Here is a 22,766-nt window from a genome sequence, read left to right as displayed (position 1 = left end):
CTGGGCTTTGCTAAGATCCCACACGATCATGTAGAGCCAGACCATGACACAACTGAGCTGCTTCTTTACATTGCCTCTTGTAAAGTCCTGGACCTGCAGGATGAGCTTCTTCTGCTTTTTTAATACCCAAGGCAGCACACAGGAGAAACAAGACAATATTTCCAGGAGGTTAAACAACAAACTTTCATTCACAAACTTTAGAAAATAAGGGTACTTGGCAAATTTTAAAACAACATTCAATCAAAATCAAGCATTTCACAAGGCATTAGCTTAGAGAACTCCAAACCATCCAACTCTGAGTTACCCAGATTTTGAGAAGAAGAAATGGGGGGAGGAAAGGAGAAAGATAAAAACACATTGCTTAAATTCCAGTGTGATCTCAGCTACTGTGAAATCCTAACAGTGGGCTGTGATCACATGTGCCTATGCAACTGCTTTTATCTGCCCTGATTTCTTGGGCATTCCCCCTTTGGTGGGGCTTTTGCTGTCCCAGTGGCTAATAGCTACTCTGGGGCTGGACTAGAGGCTTCAGGGGGGTGGGGGGTGGAGCAGTGCACCATCCCGACCTATGCAAGATGCACCCTGCCCCTGTCCCTTTGGTTGTTTTAAGTAGAGGACCCCGAGGCTCAAAACAATGACTGGAACCAAAACAATGGGAAACAGGATCTTCTTCCATGGTGGCAGTAGTGGGATTCTAACCTAAAAGAGAGAGGGAGAAAAAAAAGGAGAGGAAAAAGAGGAACGTGTACAAGAAATCATACAACAGACAATTGCTACTTCAATAATCAAAAATAGAAGTCCAGGCAGTATAGGGATTCCTCTGCAAGCCATCATTCCTCACCCTGTGAGTTCCAGAGATGGCAAGAAAGATGCAAATTGGGATCTAGGGGGAAGAGTTCATGAAACCAGTCTTTCAGCTGCAGTGATTGGAAGAGTTCAGCAGACTGGTTGGCACTTTACTTTACTTTTGCTTGTGCTGCTTAAAACAGTATTTTCCTATTGGTGAGGTTCAGCATTTCACATATTCCTTGCCCATTTAGTAACAATTTATCCAGGATTAGACAGTCTTATAAAATAATTTTTTGTACTTACTGGACTTGTAAGTTGAGCTCCAAAATGGCCTAATGAGTCCAATTTAAGATCCTCTATTGCAATACGATTGCACACCTCACCAAAAAATACAAACCTTAAGGATAAGGCAAATTTTCAACAGTTAGGCTGCCTTATATTTTGGAGCTGATAATCTTACAAGTCCAGGTATCATTGTAACCCAAACACATTTCCTGTATTACTACCCTTATCCCTTCCACCAATGTGGTTTCAGGGGGGTCCCCAGGGCCCATATTACAGTCAATTATCTTATTACAATGCTAGAGATCCAATTGCCAGGATAAGGGGGAATATCAGGGTGCGCCATGGGAAAGTTACATCAAGTGAAAATTCTACTGCTTAATGGTCTGATTGCCTCAGAGGGATTAAAGGTATAACAAACACTTGAGCCATTCCTATCTATTTGGCATATTCTTCTAGGGTCCTGGGCTCAAACCAAATACCTTCCTAACTTACTAAACCCTTCACTGGTTTCCAAATCTGAAATCCTTTCTTCTGACATCTTGACCACTTAGGACTTCTTTGCTTACAGCTGGAGAAAACTTTCCAGCTGCCGCCTTTGTCTCTGTCAATCCCCTTCTCTGCAGGATCACGCTTCATACATCGCTTTCCACTACTACATGTGGTTCCTCTGGCATCAAACTACACTTCTTTCTTAATTCTAAGTAATTTTATACCATGTTCTGAGGAGGTAGGAAGGGGTATACAAATCTGATTTCATAATCATCTGAAATCCTGTCTGAGCTTCCAAGCTAAATTCAGGATGGAATCTTTTTCACCTGCTGTGGCAACAAGAGAGGAGACACAAACAGCCCAGAACAATGCTTGTGACATTTTTACACATACTGCAAAACTACTGAGGCAAAAGAGATACGAATATAAATATCACAAAACATATTAAGATAAAAACATGTACAAACAATCACTGCAGCAAAGAACTGTGTAAATCCTCAGTCCTGTTGCCCCTTCATCTTCGCACAACCACATCTTTGCATGGAATGCTTGTAGAAGGAGAGACAAAAGAAAACTCAGTCCTACTTCAACCAGTTTTAAAAAGAAGGAATTATCCATCTGCTGTTAATTTTGTGTTCTCTGCCATGGGCATCTGTGGTTACTCATGCATGCATGTTCAGGGGGGTCTTTAAGACCAGCAGGACTTCCCCGATAGCTGGGAGACCTACCAGTACTGGCTGGCCAGGAAAATGTATGGGGTTCCAGGGATCATCAGTCCTTTTGCAGCATGGTAGGTGTCGTGGGACAAAATGCTCTAAGTCATGGACATCCACTTACTCTCCATGGGTCACTGACTTTGGTCACAGTTGATGTCCCACAGTTGATGAGGCACCTTTGGATCCTGAGGTCTCAGAAACCATTTCAGGAGACCGTTTGTCCTTTCTACTATCCCACTGGCTTGTGGATGTGGTGTAGGGGGTGTGGACCACCCACAGTACCCCTTCAGTTTTCGCCCGTTCCTGGACTATTCCTGCTGTGAAGTGACTGCCGTTATCTGATCACATTGATTTTGGTTTAGGAAGGAAACTGAATCATAATTTTTAATCCTTTCACAGTACTTTCCTCTGTAGACCATGCCACTGCTTTAGCCTGCACCTAACTTGACACCATTTGAACACCTATGAGCATATATTATTTTGCTCCTGATTTGTTAAAAGGACCAAAGCAGTCTACCTGCCAAATTTCCCACAGCCCCTTTCCCATCCTTAGGTGCAGGGGGTGCTTCTCTAGTCTGGGTACAGCACTGGCTGCAGACAGAAATGACTGTTTAACAAGGCCTTCGGGTGACAGGCCATCTTCTACTTACCACCTCTCTTAACAGGTCTTTCATCCCAGAGTGGCCATGCTTCACATGCAGCCATTCCAATAAATATCTCCATTCCTCTTCTTGTTCTGCTTCCTTTGGCTTTGGCTGGCTAAGACAGCCAACTGAGTGATGGAGTCTACTTGGTCATTTAAGATGTGGGCTGGATGATCCCACTTCTGATGGGCTGCTACCCATCCAACTGATACCATTTTGGATCTTGCACTTCTCAGAATTTCTCCCCATTTCTCTTTCTGTCATACCAGCAGTCTTTATAGCTGTGTGTGCCAGTGGCTAATAGCCAGTCTGGGTCTAGATTAGAGGCTTCAGGGGGTGTGGTATGGAGCAGTGCATCATCCCACCTACGCAGGACTTGCCCTGCCCCTCTTCCTCCCTTCCTGTAGTTGTTCTGAGCCAGTACTCATTTTCTCCAGTCTCTCACACCTACGTAAGCCTCAAACAGAACTCCAGCTCTTGTGCTCATGTTGCCTTCCTTGTGGCATAATTCATCACTCTTGTGGAGACAGACATTGTACTATACTCACATGCCAGGCTGAACAGGCTGCTCATATGAAACAGAAAATTTTCAGAAAGCCCAATATTTTATTTTGCTTTGTTCCTAAGGCAAAATAGCACAAATATTACCCTTCCATTTCCTCTGTAGACACACTCAAGGCTTTGAATTCAAGGAAGAAAACAGGTACCAGAAATTGTTTTTTACATTTCTTTGCACAGGAGCCTCCTAAAATTGACAGATTTGCAAACATAGTACTGGGTTAAACATAAAATTAAGCAACGTATAGAACAGGAAAGTCCCTCATTTGTGGCTTAACCTATCTAGAATCTGTAATGATCCTATCTGTCTGTAATGATTAGCTATCTACTGTCCAGTCATTACAGACCAAAGGAAACCTCAGATTTGCCAGAAGACCTTGGAACCTGAAAATGTGGAATAGCTCACTTATTACAGGCATCTGAAAGACTGCTGAACAAATACACAGCAGCAGAAAAAAAAAATAAGGCTGAAAACAAACTGCTGCCTTCCCACTTAAGGAGGTATTCCTTGAGTGTTTGTCCTCTGTCTCTGAAGCTTCAGAGGACATGAGCACAGCATGTGGCCCTGTCAAGGGAAATGTTTTAAAGGACAAGTTGGGAAATGGATGGTTATTCAAAAGAGAAATCAAGTGGCTTTGTCAAAACACTACAAATGGAAGCAAAGAGAAACTAAGAAAGTAAAGCCAACAAAAAGAATTGTACCATTTGCACTTTTACATGAGTCCAACCAAGAAATGTTATGCAAATGAAGAATGAACCCAGTGGAACTTTATTTTCCTACACTATGTGTTTTTGGTTTTGGCTGGGCTGCACAGTTCAGTCATTTCCTGGATGGCTAATGACAAAGAAGAAAAACCCCAACCCTTGTGACCCTGACACAATTTGTTATAAGTACAATTAAAGGTAAGCTTTCTGCCTATCTCCCAAGACACTTGTGGTTAACTGTGAGTATAAATATGTTGTTTGTGAACTTCTTTGACAGTTAGAGGTATTACATCTAGAAGAAAAGTAGTATTAAAGGCAGACCACAGTAGGTACAACTTGGCATGGTACTGTTTTTAGGTGGGTCGAGAGCTAGCACAATACACCAAAGGGATTTGAAAAGCACCAGTGACAGGAATCACAAAGAGTGGGGAAAAAAAAACCCAGGGAAAACCCCTCTGAGAGAACAGACCTCAGGGGGCAATTGTACCACTACTCGCTAATTATCCCATCACCAGTCATCTTGTCACAACAGATGAGGGTAAAATCTAGAAGAGATTTTTGCAGGTTGAGTCAGTTATGGAAATAAAATTATGCTATAGTCTGGTCAAATAACCAGGTAACTAGGAAACTGCAGCAAATGCCTACACATCTTTTCTTGGCCTAAGATTGCAGATCAGCATAATTGATGATCTACAGAAGGGTGATCAGCCTTCCTTTTGACTCTACTAGTACAGAGAAACATGAAATAAGAAAGCGTGCCTGATTTTCTCTCTTGTGCATCACAGGTTTTTAAACCCATAAAAGTATAACAGAAAAAATTGAGGTAATTCTAGTCAGTTTAGACTCAGATTCAAACATAGTATTTGATGCTACATGATATAAAATGTCTGTGGTAGAGTTTCTGATTTTCTAGGCAGCAATCTCTCTTTTAATATGTAACAAGTTCAATTTTTGTTCTTCCTATTTTTATTAAACACAGTCTTAAACAACCAGAAATGCCTGATTTAGCTCTTCTTCCTTTTGTTCAGTACAAATTACAAGAAACATATTGATAAAACCAAAACACTAATTAACCACAGAAACATGGCAACTTAATGATCTATGTCAAACAATCAGAAAAAAAAGCTAAACCACTGGTGTAATGTCTGACTTTTAAGCATGTCTCACATCACTCTAGCAGTGTAAATTACTCTCAGTATATATCTCCTTTACACAGATAAAAGGATGGCAAGTACAAGTAACTATAGATGAAAATTGGTAATGAACTTCTAAAATGCCTATGCAAGCAATTTTCTTCAGTGGATGCTTCCTAATCTCTTAGGCATTTGAATTGCAGACTTATAATGAACTAAAAAAAAGGCTAGGAAGTGTTGCCCACAGACTTTTTGTGGCATAAGGGTTTACTGCATAGAAAATGAATGTGTTGATTTCTGATTTGATTATCTGAAGAGTCATGTTAAAAAGAGCAACAATAGGTAAATAGTAGGCATTATGTCCTAGGAAGAGGTTCATGTTTATTTCTTAACTCTCCTGTGAAATACAGGTTGGCAATTCAGTTTTATCAGAGACCCTGAAGATACACAATGCATATCACAACACTGGAGAGATGTGATTTGGATTTGTTTGCAAAATTTATTTGTTGTGAAGCCACAAAAGGAGATTATTTACCCATGGGCTGTTCTTCTCCTCCTCTGAAAGGTGGAAGGACTTCCCAGGTGGTTTGCATGTTTAATTTTTTAGGAAGTCTTAAAAATGAAGAACTTTGTTACTTTTTTTTTTTCTCACATCATTGTTTAACTTGGGAGTGGATACCCCTTTTCTCATCTGTTTTTCAGAACAAGTCATCTCAAGGGCTCCAGTAAGCAGGAAATACAGAAAAAAATGTGGTGAATTGCTCTTGAAAAGCTGCAGTTATTAGCCTTTAAAATTTTCCCCTAGTATTTGCATTACTGCCTAAACATGCCCTGTGTAAAACACTGAGCAATAAAAATAATTTAGATGTTAAGGTAACTGACAAGTACTTAAGCATGACCACTACTGTTACATTAGAAACCCAACAAAGATTTTATTCACATCTGCCCAATTTTTATGTGTGAAGGTTCCCTTGTGTCACTACTGGAAACCACTGAGAAGCTCCACAGAGAGCTAGGTGGGTGAATCTCAAGGAAAGAAAGTTGCATTTACAATTCTTTTCTTTTTTTTTTCTGGAGTGAGGAAGCTGTTAAAAGAATATGAGAAACACGGGAACTTCTAACTTTTTTTCTGCAGACACTCTGGTGTTTAATAACTTCCTTCTAATTAGAACCTCCATCACAGCAAAATTTCACTATTTTCTTCCACATAAATAGCTCTTCAGACAACAACATCTGCGTTCGATGTTTGCTACTTTTGGGCCCTGCACTCTTCTTATGTGTAATCCCACCAAAGCAGAGTCTGCAGTGCCTAGCAGTCTCTCAGGCATGGGCCAGGCTTTGGCAAGTGGTAGCTGCAGTGTGGTGAGATCTCTGCTGCTGGTGAGGATCAGGTTTCAGGAAGGAGATGAGACCAGTGTAAAGTTATGAGGTGCTGCTGTTTGTCTCTCAGTAGCCAGGAGAAGAAATGACAACAAAAACAACCTTTTTAGGATTTCTTAGTAAGACGTAAAGTTGTAAGCAATTGTTCCCCCTCACCACACAAAGGTCACCCTTGGAAATTGAGCATATCTGTACAATGAGCATGGCCATTCCTCACTATGTTTGTTTGACATAAGTTGTTCTTGTATGAAACCCTTGGGAAAGCAGCTATCTCCAGGTATGCGACATATCTCTTGGGAACTGCTAATTTGTCAATGTTGCAACAACACCTGTAGAGCAGGCAGTGGCTAACTGGGAGTCTTTCTGTACTGAGAAACATTGCCTGAAAAGAAATCCTAAGAACTGCCAAGACAAGAGAAGCTGAAATTCTCCAAGATCTTGAGAAGTTTCCAGGTCAGGAGCATTGCAGGAGTGGAGGAGCACACAGACAACAGCATGGAGCTAAAACAATGGCAGGAAAGAATCCCTGAGTCCTGAGAGGTGTGAGAGACCCAAGGAGGGTGTGCTTTGATGCGTGTGAAGGAGTACACTTCTAGAGTGAAAAAGGCACTTAAAATATTTAAACACAGATTGTGTGAAGTTGTTCTCCTGTTTCACGTCTACCATCAACACAGTAGGAAAAGCATCTGTTGCTAATCACAATCACAAGTACTTCTAACTTCCTATCTCCCTTAAAAACACAAATGCAACATAAATCTCTGCACCCATAAAATGCATATTTGCAAACTTGTCTATGCACAGATTTTCCACTAGCTGTTATTACCTGATCCAGTTTCCTCTACCATTGCTGGAAAACTGCAGTCTGCTACCCCAACATAAATTGTGGCAGCTCCCACAAGGCAGCCCAGCAGTATAATAAGGGAAGGATACCAGCTGGGTTTTTATTAAAGAAGTACCTGCAGTGTTTCACATATGCTTTGTCTTTTGTAACTTTGCAAAAGCATTCTGTATTTCTTCACGTATTGTAAAATTCCACATAAATGGTGAAATGAAATGCTAATGAATCATCACTGAATATATGAAATTATAAGTGATAGATTGATACGTTAGCTGCTGTTAACTGACAGAAAGTGATCAGCTGTTGTGAAAATACAGCTTTAAAGACTTCATAAAGCTTTCTAATAGTCCATGAAAAAAAAAATCTGCTTCTAGTGAATTTATTTTGAACTACTGTACAATGAAATAAGGAAAAGAGAATTGAAATTTGATCCTGAATTAAAATAAAAGCAGTAACTTTAACAAAATGTTCACAAATTTTTGCACTGCAACCTAAGCTTGGAACTAGAGTGACATAGATAACACTTCCATGTAAAAACTCATAAAATTTTGGATTTTTAGCAGCTTTATTAGCTATATAAAGACATTGAACACCTCTTGCCATTGAAAGTGATGTGCAATGTCCCAGTGGAGCAAGAGCTGATGCAAAGAATATTTTCTTTTGAAAAAAGACATGTCAACCCCACACTTTCACATACCTTATGTGTCCTTTTTAACATTACTTTTTTTCTACCTCAAATATTCTGCCAGCTCTGAATCCCCTGTGAAATTAACAAGGAGCAACCTGGACTTTTGCTTCTCTTCTTGCCCATGTCAAAATGTCTAACAGCCCAGATTCCCTCAGGTCATTCTGGTGTAAAATATGCCACAGTCAGCACTTTCACTACTCCTGATGATGACATGTGGAGCAGAAAAAGTCTAAATTGAATCTCAAGATGCTGCTGGTACAATACACATATAAAATTACTTGTACAATCCTAGTGTAACATGACTTTTTTACAATGAACCAAAAATTATTTCAGCAACCCACTGTATATTCTGTTCCCTTACACCTGTGAAAAACAGAAGAGTAGTAAAATCACCTCTCCCATTTTTCCCTTTCTGTGTAGTCTTTTGTATAGTGATGGGAAAACCTTTCAAGGAGAAAACTTTCAGTAAGTAACACTCTTCACCCAGTTTGCAAAGACATGCACAGATTAACACTGTACTTACCACTCCCACAGGGAAAGCTAGAACAGCCATCATCCAGTCACGGAGGGAAATGAGTTTTTTCAGCTGCCTCTCTTGCTCTTGACTGTCATTCCCTCTAGTGAGAAGACTGGACAGGTCAGTCAAGACGCAAATCCCAAAGAAGACAGCCTGGATAACCTGCATGGAAGGGAAACACACTCTTGAACACATCTTAATCTTTCTGTGTTCCTTCTCCCATTTCTTCTCTTGAACAGAGAAGACCAGCCCTTTGGCAGAGAGTAGATCAGACACAGGATGAGGAATATTGCCACAGAATGCATGAGGAATATTGCCACAGAATTGACATGGGGAGTAGGAATACATCAGTCCCTTAGACTAGGGTAGAGTCTTAGGGTAGAGTTTATTCACATAAAAGTCATGTGTGCTTCAAAATCCTGCACGCACCTTGCTCCTAATTGCCTCTGGGGCAGAAAAATGAGGAATGCTCCCTGTGAGAAAGGAAGGAAACATAAATAAGTGTTTCCTTCCCTTGTGACAGGAGGTCTCTCTTGGAGATTCTGCCTGTCCCAGACCCTCCACCTAAAGGTGAAGGAAGTGCCTGAGACTTCCTGACAGACACAGCACATGGCCCAGGCATCAGCAAATCTATCTCTACTTCATGTTAGGTAGTGAATGATAGAACGAGAAAGCTGCAGGAATTATTCACTTTCTTTTCCTGATGGCAGACTGTCATTTACCTAACTTTTCCTTTTTTGCATTTACGTATTTGTGTGCAATATAAGATTATTTGTTAAATTAAATTGTTAGTTTAATCACCTGAACCCACTGATTTGGTTCAAACTTGACGCGATCTTAATGTGATCACTGAGTTTTTCTCCCTTAATTAGCATAGTAAAACTGTAATAAGTTTAATAAGTTAGCTCAGGAATGCTCTTGCCTGAGGACTTGCACATCCTTTCTAGTACAGTTCAGAGGAAGTGCACACAGCTTGTTTACTCCCCAAACTGGAAGCCCAGGTCACAAACCCACACACATCAGGTAATCTCAGGTAAAAAATTAACAAAACATAGGCTTGGTTCCCAAATTACACAGTGATTAGTCAAAAAACATAAACACATATATGCTTAGAATTCATACTTCATGTATTTCAAAGCAAGCATGGAGTCTTAGTTTAGAAGTCTTACTGTAAACCTAGGTGTTCCACTGACTAGGAGTCTCTGACCAAGCAGAAGACTACCCATAAGAAATAAGAATAGCATATACCCAGATGCTACAAAATACAATTTATTATCTGCATACATCTTTGCAGAATTTACACTATAATAAGGCAAGACAGGCAGGCAGGAAGGAAGGATGGACGGAGAGAAATACCAAACATATGTTGGCTACCAGGAAGAAATCCAGAGATGTGTAATGATTGGATGGATTAAAGTACACTTCCTTCCCCAACAATCTTTATATAACCCAAACACTTGTAAATTCTGGCTGTAAAGCTGTGAATGACAAACACTCAAATGGCCACAGGATCTGCTTGCAATTCTGTTGCCATTGCTTTCTCCTCTCCAGGCTGTAGCTACATAGAATTTGCTTGATACATAGATGAAGCAACACACAAAACATTCCCTGAAGCTGTGAGATGTGACAGACTACTAGTGCTAGAGCTGTATATTGTGCTAGAAAAAGGTATTACTATTTCAAATGAGTGCTTTGAAAAGTTACAATCTTCTACATAATTTTTGAAAAGCCTTTTAAATGTAAGTTGGGGCTTCTTAGAGCTACTAAGAACTCCTAATGCACTTTTTCACATTATTTGTTTGAAACAAGCACTTAGTAGAAAAAAATCTTCCCATACTCAGCCCTGTTTTCCACCAAACAGATGGCCTATTTGGAGAGCTGAAACAGAAGAACTAATTATGCATTTGCTTGACTTATGAGGAGATATGATACCATCTACTATTCACTCAAGAGTGTGAATGCCAAACAAGACAGGGATGGGGAAAAAAGTATACCTAACAGTAATGAGATCAATCTGAGTGTTAAAAAGTTTAGGCTGAGTACCAGGAAATATTTCCTAACAGTTAGCTCCATCAGACCATGAAATAGTTTCTCAGAGGAAGTGGTGGAAGCCTCATGGTTTGAGTCACTCAAACCGATATTGGACAAAACACTCAATAATGTACTGCAGGGAACAGTATTATGCTGGCAGGGCTTGGAAGAGTGACTAATGGATTGTTTGCAGCTCTAACTACAATTCTCTGAAATGGTCCCTCTCCAAAGAAACACAGACTCAAACAATCACACGCCCACTTTCCAAGGGAATTGAGATTGTACATCCACCAATCAATCACAAACTGAACAACTTCTTTCCCTGTTATCCTGTTATGAACACAGAGCTTCAAGAGAAAATATAATGATATCATTGGGAATGAAATCCCAATTAGGAGTGACAACTGCTGAAGGGAAATACCCAAAGATTTCAGAGGGTAGGTATGAAGCAGGCTACTCTAAAAAAACATTAACAAATAAAAACCCATATAGGAAAGAGAAAATTACATCTTTATTGAGAACATTCAGAGCCAATGAAAAAATTGTACAGTGTTCAGGGAGGAACAGTTACAGCTTAGTCATACAAATAATGTGCATACATTCACTCCATTCATTCTACTTCCTTTCCTTTCTAGAATGCACAAGAAAACTCTTCTGACACCTATCAACACCTGGGATTAGAGTTAGGACCTCCAGAGCTGCATGAGTCTCAGCAACATTAATTAAACAGAATCAGTAATGATTTACATCCTTTGTGGGTCTGGTGTAGGAAAAGCACAGCATGCAGCTACTGGTGGTTTTCTGTATGAAACAAAGTTTTTAAGTCCATGCTCCTCGGTGTGAATGCTGTCTAACAGATGTGAAAAAATCACAGCAAGGAAATTCCCTCTAAACAATGTTCTCCAAGGTGCCCTGGTGTTACCTCAGATTTAGGATCACATTTTCAAAAGAGAGACCTTATTTTGAAAATTTGCAGGTGGTAAATCTATACATGAAACATCCTCAAGCTGTTAAACAGCTGACTTTTTTTCCCTTAGAAATGTAAGCAAGAACAACATTTCAGAGGAAATACTTTGCAGTTTTGCCTCTAAGTAGAGCTTGAAGGAAAACAGTGATTCAGGAAAGGACAAATTTGACAGAAAATAGACAGAGCTTCCCTATACCATGTAACAGTATAGATTGATAGTATAGACAGAATCAGAAACTTATAAGCAGAAAATGCAATCCCAAGAAAATAACTTAACAGGTATAAAATACTTACTGCTGATCCTTTTTCTCCTAGAAGCCTAAAGGGGCCACTGCCACTAGAGTTGATCCTACAGTACCTTTAAACTGTGATAATGTAATGACAAGTAATAACAATGGTCAGCAAACAAAACTCAGAGCAGAAGAAACACTTGTTAAGTTGCTGCAGGAGAAAAACAGCTATAAACATAAGATGAAACCAAGCAGCACAGAAATCTTCTCACAGTGAGATGTGTTGAATTACATAGAACAAACTAATTGGATGTGTCTGTCTACCACAAGAAAATAAAAACTTGCTTCACTAGGACAGTTTTTTCACAAGGACTGCAGCTAATGACCTCCTCGTACTACTCCTAATTTGACTTCTTAAGAGTCAAACAGAAAACCTATTTCCTCATAAATCTATTTCCAGGGCATGGAACTCCCTTCTCACCCATGCCATGAAGTTCCATGGTGTGGACAAGATCTCTTGAGATTATGAAAATTCTGTTACTAGTCTTACCAAAGCAGAAAATCCACCATTAAATTCTGGAATCTGGAATTTAATTTTCTTTCAAGTTCACTCTCATAATCAGAAGCACTCCTTAGAACTCAGGGCAGAACTGGAAAAGTCTTTGCAAGCACTAATACTATTCAAGGGTAATTTTTCCTCTACCTACCTGTGATTATGAAAAATCACTGTCAAGTTATCATTTTCAAGATTAACACCACTTACTTCATGTGGCCCTCTATGAAATAAGGCTTCAGTCTAGGCTGGCAAATAGACAGCACTGCCAGAATAAAGGATGGGAGTAACACCCACAAAATCTACAAGAAATAACAAAAAAACACTAAGTAACCAAACATAAACCACATGATAGGATGACTAATTCACAGAACTGTGTCAGGGAAGTCTCACTAATCCATAGGGGCAGGGAGTGGCAGGGGGGTAGTCAGGGCCCATCCCATCCCCAGCCAGGAGCAGGGCAACCAGTGTGGCAAGGGGCCAGTCCCAGCCTCAGGGCATCAGGCACACCCTGGGGACAGACCACCAGCTCGAAGGTGGGGGGACAGACATAACCTGACCCATCAAAACACTCAGGCTTAAGACGCATTTTCCCCAAGAAGATGGAAGTTTAGCTCTACCAGCATGCAAAATCAAATTGCTGAAAGTTGTCATTTCTCTTGTATTTCAGATTTTACAATCTGTCATATAAAAACATGGTCTGATTTTTCTCTTCAAACAACAGAAAATTATTTATAACCTTGGAGTATCTACTACTGCTCATTGTCACCTTAGCTTTAATTTCTCGAGCCTCTACACATCATTACTTGCTGTAACAAATGTACAGCAGTTTAGATGACTGTTTCAAGTGGTGTTGCGTATTGGGCTGTTTGCAGGCACCTGTGGACAGCCTGCATCCTGTAACAACAGCTCGGTTATCTGTAGTGGCAACATACCGAGAAAGTCCAGGATGAGAAATGGAGAATAACAAGGTATTTTTAACAGAAAATGCTTCAAATGAAGTCATGGGTTGTAGCTGCTTAATAAATATGTTACTGTTCTTGATTGCCTGGAACTAATGATTGTTCTTGCCCATTGCCATTCCACCACTACTCACAGGCACACTGCTTTATTCTTCTCGCTTCTCCTCTCCTCGCTTTATCTTTATTAGTTATGATAGCAAGCAAAAGCTGGACAACATTACAACATATAATCTTTGTATCAGAGAAGCTACAGACTTCAGATAAGAAAAAGGCAGATCTTTGTGTTTACAGATAAATGAAAGAGAGGCACAAAGAAAAAAGTGCAAGAACCAAGAGCCTTTTAAATACTAAAACACAGTGTAATACATCTAACCACTAAACCTACAATTAATTCAGGTGCAAGAACCATGAGAAAGCACTGTGTGCTACTCAGAATCATTATTTCTGTGCAAGGAATAGGGAAAAATACTCATATTTCAAAGGTCAGAAGTAAAAAGAAGCATCACCCCAGAAGATCATTGACAGTAAGCTGAGGCAAAAAGGCAAAGCTCATACCGCATCTTTTTCCACACCAGCTGCAAGTGCCATGGTTGTTTTAGGTTGCTTTGTTTCTTAAGCAGGTTTCAACATCATAGGTCACTTCAACACAGAAAAGGTTGAGCCCCTGGCCCATCAAAAGCCAGTAGTCTCAGAAGACAAATATATCATATAGAGAAAAAAAGTAACAGACAAGGCAACGAAAACAGAGTAAGCCAAAGGAATAGTTAATGCAAATGCCATCTATTTTACTTAGAGTTGTTTACTGGTCAGAAACCTTGAAATAACTATTTCTCCTATCTCTCTCTTTTACTTACAAAAATTAGGATTAAAAACTACACTAGTAAAACATGGCACTTCTATCAGAAGAGACATTAGAACCTCAGTAACTGGATGAAGGGACAGCCTTTCAAATGTCCAGCACTGTCCTCATCCAAGATAATGACTCATGTCTCCCTTTGCAGCCTTCACTGGGGGGGACGGCTCTTCTACACAGCATGTTGCACATGAAGACTAGTCCTTAGTAGGAAATTTAACTTCATTTTCATGGTTTAGTCATATGATATGAATCAGCTTATAAAACATGCCTAATCCCTTATGATGTTGATAAATTCAGGGACTACTTTAAATATAATTCTTTACATTCTACATAACCTCCTGTGGTCTCTTTCTTTGAAGCCCACCAGCATTGTGGGATATATATATATATATATATATATATATATATATATATAAATAACCAAGGATGGGGTTTTAAACCACTGAGATTATATAGATATATGAAAGAATAAAATCTACTAGGAAATTAATATGCATGAAAGAAAAAATTGTTTGACTCCTGGGTCTAGTTTTTACAGGTACTAACTACAGTGTTCAATTCCTAGTGCTTAAGCACCTATTATGAAGGTGTGGAATGGGGACCAAACTGTGTAAGATAACAAGATCTTGTGTTTCCATGACAAGAGATGCCTTTTAAAATTATGCATACAAGATGTGTTTTAATCTTTTTACATGGGTGCAATATCCTCAGAAAAAAAAAAAAAAAAAAAAAATCCATAGTGGACAACTGAGGAATTCATTTTAAAGTGCTACTCTACCTCAGCTGAGTTGCATAGATGACATTTCTAACATGATCTCAGCATGACAGAGTGTATGCCATCTGGCTCAGAAGTGCTAACAGCCTGGAATCCACAGCCACATATCAAATGAAGACATGGAATGGACAAATGTACAATGTACTAAAGAAATATGAATAAAAATTTGAACAGATGCTGAGAAAGTACTACATTTTCTCAAATCTTTTGCAATTGTATCAGCTGTGTCATTCCTCTCCAACACCATGTCAGTCTTCTTACATGTTCATATATCTTACTTTGATCTTGGCTAATACACTCAAAGAAGCATGAAGCTCATTGTTGCAGTACTTAAGAAATTATTATTCTATTTTTATCTTTATCTTTTTAATTGTTTTGACTAAACTCATTTTCTAATAATCCCCATCTTCTTCCTTGCTCTCTTATATTGTGTATAGAAAAGCTGCCATTACTACTTATTGTATCCTGCTTATAAGACAGTGTAATTGCATTAAATTTATATAATCCATTCAGCAAACATGTATAATACAGTTTATTCAGAATAGATTATGCTTTTATTAAGTTATATATTTTATGTTTTTCTTTGGTAAAGCTTAATCTTATTAGGATTATACACTGCTTAGAAGGTTATGTCATTATTTTGGCTTAAATGATCATTTTACACATTTTAGCATGATTGGTACTCTCTCTGGAGCAGTGCCCTTGCAGTCAAGGCAGGAAAAGCAGCCCCCTAGACAATATTTGAGATAGCTAGCTAAGAAGGTAAGACTTGTTCTACAGCTGTTTATGCTAAAATGAGCTTTAGGATAGGGTTTCCCATGGCTGCAAAGCCCCTAGCAGTTTCTAAGTTAATTACCCCAAAAAAGAAACTACATTTAATTAAGTGCAAAACTTTATTTAAAAAATTGTATGCTTAAAACCCCAGAAACTTCTGCATTGCACCAACTTTTTCATGTTTAGAAATACAATTTGAATACCACTACAGGGAAGCAATTTTGACTGATCAAAGAGTAACTGATTTTGCTTTTAATTTCTTCCCTTTTTATTTAATGAATAAGGTAATAGCTGCCTTCTAAATTGCTGAATTCAGGTAAGGCCATTACAAATGTATCTCAGCAACATAGGGACAGAGCTGGAAATGCAAATGAGAAAGTCACTACAATCTTCTGAGACACAGCAACCTCAGTGCTGTCCTAGCGTGGCTTAGGAAAGAAAAGTTTTTAAAGGTCTTTTTCCTGAGCACTGTGAAAATAGTAATGAATGACTCCACACACCAGTCTAGAAAGACAGGTTTTCACATGATATGCATCTAAGTTGGGCAATTCTCCTTCTCTCCAGGGAAGGTACTGGAAGGAGACTCTGAGGACTTTATCCCACTTCATCATTCACCCAACAATACACAAATAAGCCCATTGCAAACCCATATTGTGGAAAACAGCTCAAATCTCTGATCAGGCTTATCTTCAGCTTTTGCTTAAACTCTTCTTCCTTTGCACACTGCTGTAGCAGCTGAAGTATAACCTATGATAGGTAAAGTATATTCATAAATTAAGTTATTACTAAGATAAGGATTTTCTGCAAGTTAGACCACAGCAAAGGATGCTGCTATTCAAGCTCCACTTGAAAAAAAGACAGGACATAATTTCGCACATTAATTATAAAGCATGTGGTTCAATGAAAGGTGATCTAACATGTTATACCGTCCTCATAAACAAGACTGTTCTTTACACAGCACTTCAAGCAAGACACTGTTCTAAGGAGTTGCATTTCGGGAGAAAAAAAAAATCTCATTATCTCATATCTCTAAAGAAACCATGGGAAACCCCCTGATACAAACTAACTGCATTTAAATTAAATAGACAACCAGGGGTTAAGCGTTCACTAGGTGTGTGGCATTCCAACCACAGATGATAACACTTCTCTGCTTTCATTGTCTTTCTCATGAATCAATCTCAGAGGAAATGAAGGATTTGTTTCCTGATTGTTGTTGGTGAAAGCAAGGCAAGGGGAAATGAGCTGGCCAAGGCAGCAAGGCACCCCAGGGGTGAACTCAGGTGTCCTGACCCCTAGGCAGCTCTCCAGGCATTGTATTAAGGCTATTTTCCACGCACCTACACTCACTCTTACAGAAATAGCCATTTTCAATGCACACACATTTCATTCCCTCCAAATGCAGCCATACTACTGTATGTATGTACTAAATAGTGTAAATCCAAATATTTCTCCTCTTATGAAACTCACAGGGATCAGAGTTTTCAAAGACCTTCTTTAGTACTGTGTCTTTAATAGTTAGATACTATAATTCTGACCAGCTGATCTATTTCTGCAAAAAACTAGAGTTACCAGGGTCTCTAATACCTTTGGAGATCTTCTTGTCCATTATACCACTCCCATCTTCACTGCTCTTACATCATATTTCATACAGCAAATATTGATTTTGAACAACACTAGTGGTAAATAGATATTTTTAATTTTCCCCTTGTTTTGCTCTGTATGAATAAGTTTGATGTGCTGCAATTTTTAACGTGGTGTACACTTGGCTTCTCAGCATCCCCGTAGGACAGGTTACAGAGTAGAAGAAGCACAACCACCTCATCTGCTACCTGGAGACTGTCTTTGGAGAGAGGGGTCTGAAAAAGAAAACAGCATGGAACCATATCTTGCCTCAAATGCTTATGAACACAGACACAGCTCAAACCTCTCCCACTCTTTCTTACTGCAACCAACTTTAACTGTTTCTTGAGTTTCCAAACTAACCTTCCAGACATATCTGTTTACTGTACTTCTGGTTTACTCACTACTTTTCATTTCATTTGCAAAAGAAAGAGATTTGCAAAAAAAAGAGATTAACTATATGGAAGTTTAAATTTACATCCCCTTACATATTAGGGGAAGCCAATTTGTGACAACTACGTGATATCAAACCAGGTTCCAAACCCATGAGATTTAGATATTGTCCATCAGCAGTGAACATACTTTTCAGTCAGTAAGCACTACAAGTTCAATAACAGGCTGCCCTTTCTTCTCGAAGAAACAGAAAGCTCAAACAACATCTGTCGTAGCAGGTAAGAAAGTAGCAAATCACTCCAGTAAAGAGACCTTTGCTGAAGTGCAGTTCTGGTGACAATGAGCATGGTGGTTTTGATTTTCCAGGGCAGGAACAGCACCTTGTAGTAGCTTATAAACATGGCAGCCTGGCATGAAAAAAAACAAACAAACAAACAAACAAAAAAAAAAAAACAAAAAACAAACAAAAACCAAAAAAAAAAAAAAACAAAAAAAAACAAACAAACAAAAAAAAAAAAAACAAAAACCAAAAAAAAAACCAAAAAAAAACCCAAAAAAAACCACCAAAACACAAAACTGTGCCTACCAAAGAATACAGCCTACTAGTCAGATGAGCAGGATACACCAGGAAATGCCCAAGCATCCACTGGCCTCCACAAAACGTCTTGGTCCTCCCAACACTCCTGCCTCCATGCACCAGGTGGGTACATGCACGTGCACTCCGAATTACCACAGCAGCTGTAATTGTAATGCAGCTGGGGACAAGGGCTGTGCCCCTGCACATGCTGGGCGTGCTGAGTCACCCTTAGGAACTCCCTGGGCAGTCCCGGGAACTCCCCAGCCAGTTTCTGTACAGATGAGATAACTGATAGCTACTGGAACCCGCCCCGGGCAGTCCCAGCTCCACCAGAGGTCTGAGGCATCGATAAAAGAACTCCGCAGGCAGTCCCAGTACATGTTAACAAGACAATCAACTGCATGTCAGGATGGGGAGGCAGGGAGCTCCCAGTAGCCCTGGGAACAACCCAGGCGGGTCCTGCTTTGCTCATATGAAGTAAATGGTGAACTAATGGACGCTATTTATCTACTGAGATATGTATATCATGGAACCAGAAAACTTCTTGCACACAGATGAGATGATTTTAATTAGAAACTCATCAAGCATACACTGGAGTTGACAAGAGGCTGCAGGCCAGCTGGAGCAAACCAGAGGTTGGGGGGTTCTCATCCAAACGAGCTGAAAATGCTGCTACAAGGATACTTGTGATGGAGACTCCTATCATCACCTGGTCAGAAACTGGCCTTACTGTCACAACAGCAACACAAGATTGTTAGCTAACAAGTAAACCAATGTGTGTGTAACATGAACCAGAACAGTCTCTTAGGAAAATGAGTCTACCAGCACATAAACTGGCCACAATTAAATGCCACACAAATTGAAAACATTATCCTAGAGTATAAGAACATTGGTCCAAGTAAATGTATCTGATGTAACTTCTGATTTTATGTAAAGTACCTCTAATTCCAACTTGCAGAATACATACGCTTTTCCCAAAACACTTGGTAAATAAATACTTAACAGTATTCTGCCCTGTTCTTCACAATACAAAAAAAAGCTGGTTATCCAGATAACGTTTAAAAATGTTGAAGGCTTTTAGGCCATGCCCATTTGTTTATAATCTGGCAGTAGCCCATTGCAGCACCAGGCCCAGACACCACTGCAACAGAACAAGAACCTCTTCAGTCCAGGCCACCTGTAACCACTCAACAAGAAACTTCCCACTGGAGTTCTGGAGCAGAGCTGCTGAGCAGCCCCATCAGCATGCCCATCTTGAGACATTCACTTCTGACTAACAGTGAGACTGGGTCATGTTCAACCTCTAGCTTTGAATCAGCCAAGATCCTGGCTCAGAGACGTGTTACAAATTTTATATGAAACAGCCTGACCAGGGCATTGGACCCTTCCACCCCCATGTAATGAAATCAAGGCCAACTACTAAATGCAGAGCTGAGCTGAGTCCACCGGGACTTTGAGCACCACCACAAGGGGCTGTTATGTTTACACTCAGGAAAGCTGGGTTTGGATTATGCCTGTACCCACCAGGAGGTTCAGGTGCAGCACTGCACAGGGTTTTTACAGACCTAGCTAAAGTGGGAACCACAGCTCTCAGACAAAACTAATTTCCAAGGAGCAGACCATAAAGTGAGATCAAATTAAAGCAAAAATTAATTGGATATAGTCAGGTAAAGAAGTATCTCTAGAATTCCAAGCTCTCCTGCAAGGCACATACATGCAGAATTTAAGTGACCTCAGTCAATTTCTTGTGTGAGATGAGCACTCACAGCTTGAAGCCCAAGAAGAAAGGTTTTAAGAGTTCAGCATTTAACTTTTGGGACTGCTTACTGTAACATATGGTAGAAGGAAAAGAAAAATTCTTGGTATCAACTTTTATGCAGTATCAGAGTATATTACTTGCTAACAGATGCACCTTCTACACCCATTTCAACCCCAACTGAGCTTGAAGAATAATTCCTGCCTCCAAGAAGATATGAATTACTGACAATGTCAAAGAGTATTATGCCCATATTTCCTGATAAGTTGTGCTAGTGTAGGAGAGAGCCCACAGATGTCTTTGGAACTCACATAGGTTCCAGCCCTGTGCCTGTATTTCACTATAAAAACTATCTGCTAAAATACTTTATCTGGAGCAAGAAATAGGAATCAGAAACAAGGACTACTTCCTCCTGTCCCATCCTTCTCCACACAACACGCAAATGGACAACCACTATTCTAAGTACAGCTCTTTGTGAATGTTGTCTACCATCTTGCTACTAAAGCAATTCTTTTCTTGGTGCGAAAACCAATATATTTTAGAAGTCTTACTGCAGAGCTCATATCACAGTTCTTCATGCATTACTGAAACCTCAAGAAAAACACATGCTGGAGATGTTTTTCAAGTTCCAGTTAACTCTATCAGTTTACTTTGTTCTTCCTACTCCACTGAAGGGAAAAAGCATGTGTGAACTCTGGCCATATCCAAAGTTTGCTGTCAAGATCAGCCATTTTACTTCTTTATTTCTATTTATACACACAGTTAGGTATTACAAGAGCCAGACTATTTAGCCATGAAGACTGTCAAAACAAATAATGTATTGTGTCTCACTGAATTACAAACTGGCTGGGTGCCTAGGCCATTGACTGCGAAAGTCCACTCCATTACAGCTCCAGCAATGTCTTCTATCTACTTCAAAAAGGTTTTTAAAAGGAGACAACTGTGAAATGACTATATGGATCACAGAAATTATATTTTTTTTACTCCTTCTGCTGGTTACCTGCAATTATTGGTTACTAGTTCTGATGCCAACTCAGGAAGAGTAATACTTTACCAGAAAATCTAACTGATGACCTTCAGTATGAGATACCACTCAGCAGTAATCTCCCACAATATCTACACAGATGTGTGTTAAGTTACTCTGCTGGAATTAGTGCTCTGATAAATTGTTTTCCTTATGTGTTTAGGGAGCGCATGTGCAGCCACAGTGCGATCAAAATTAGTATTACATTTCAAGGAACCGAGTCCTTAGTGTAGTAGCAGTTACAATACAGTGATACTTGTTATGAGAACCATGAAATTTTGTTTGACTCACTGCAGGCACTGCTTGTACCTGTTTCCAAAATATCCAAAATAGATAACTAAAAAACAAAGGTAATAACACCTACAAGTATGGCAAATTGAATACAGGTAGGCAAACATCTTCTTTTGAGTGGAAAACACTGAAACAAAACAATAACCCAGAAAATGCACATTGACTCCAAGTTAGAATACCACAGCTTGCCTTTACAAGAAATTGTATTATCTTTCAGAGGAAAATACAATTTAAATACTGGTTTGATGTATAAAATGCTTGACATTCAATCATCAACTTGCATACACGCAGTGAAGTAAAAGCACATTGTGCTTCCCTGCAAAGGGTTTTCTTCTCAAGAAGTAGGGTTTATCCAGCTATGAACACAGTCAAAACATGTACTTCATCTAAAAGCAAAATATTATATAGTATTGCAATAAAGTAGTATTATAATTAATATAAAACTACTACTTCAGGAATTTCCTGTCTATAATTACAACACCTGTATCAATGCCAAGGTCAACACGTTAATCCATACTCAATTTGAAAAATAAGCACAAAATATCTACAGCAGAAATGGTCATATATTAACCAAGTGTTTATTGACCTTGTATGGTAAAAGGATAACTATAATATCATGAAGTTTGTATTTTAAATGTATTTAGCTGAAAAAAAATTAATCAATCTGCATATCACAGTATTACTATGGCATTATGACTGCTTCTCTACACAGATTTTCCTACCCTTATTTTGTTTTTTGTCATTACCACTTTCCAGGTTTTCAGACTGAAGATGGAGAAAGTATTAGAGGGATTCTTGCCTCTCTAAACAACTCAAGAAATCAGAGAAGGAATCTGAAAGGATCTCATATACTTCAGTTCTAGGTTTGCTTTCCCTTAATAGCACTCAATTAGAAATTGTTTTGCTGCTAAATACAGTGACAGCCAGCTTCAGATAGGACTTTCTCTTTGGTATTATCAGACTGTTACCATCTTTTGAAAAAACTTGAAACTGATCAAAGAGATTATGTGTTTATTTCTTATCCAGCTCTTACTTAAATGATTCTAAATGTCATATGGAAAAGGTGCTTTACATGGAACTGTCACAAACCAGCCTAAAGGGTATCAATGCACATTACTCAGCAGTGTAAACTGAGTAAACACCCATATATTGTAATATTTCTATTGAGATATGATTTTTTTAAAAACCAACAGAAAATCATGAAGCAGAGACCAA

General features: G+C 39.2%; 1 protein-coding gene and 1 long non-coding RNA gene across 7 annotated transcripts in view; both read right to left on the bottom strand.

The window, feature by feature from the left end:
* Positions 1-22,766, bottom strand: part of AIG1 (androgen induced 1) — a 122,959-nt gene that overhangs the window by 77,946 nt on the left and 22,247 nt on the right. For 4 of the 6 annotated variants that reach the window (XR_008436209.1, XM_053973055.1, XM_053973056.1 and 1 more), the window contains exon 2: positions 8,749-8,904. Coding sequence is in view for 5 of the 6 variants with exons in the window: in XM_053973055.1 (XP_053829030.1) it covers positions 8,749-8,904 (156 nt within the window). In the remaining variant the exon portion in view is untranslated. Of the gene's footprint in view, positions 1-8,748; positions 8,905-12,733; positions 12,826-14,040; positions 14,699-22,766 lie in introns of those variants that run through there. The other 2 variants (XM_053973059.1, XM_053973058.1) reach the window with 2 other exon arrangements.
* LOC128804835 (uncharacterized) lies at positions 14,776-18,702 on the bottom strand. The gene is made up of 3 exons (XR_008436210.1): positions 18,490-18,702; positions 17,475-17,746; positions 14,776-16,637 (listed from the first exon to the last, which is right to left on the bottom strand). It is a non-coding gene; the product is annotated as an uncharacterized LOC128804835 (long non-coding RNA).

Source organism: Vidua macroura, chromosome 3 (genome assembly GCF_024509145.1).
Source record: "Vidua macroura isolate BioBank_ID:100142 chromosome 3, ASM2450914v1, whole genome shotgun sequence".
In the NCBI taxonomy this organism is placed as follows: domain Eukaryota; kingdom Metazoa; phylum Chordata; class Aves; order Passeriformes; family Viduidae; genus Vidua; species Vidua macroura.
The sequence above is the reverse complement of the archived record's forward strand: the minus strand, read 5'-3'. Positions and strand labels throughout refer to the sequence as shown.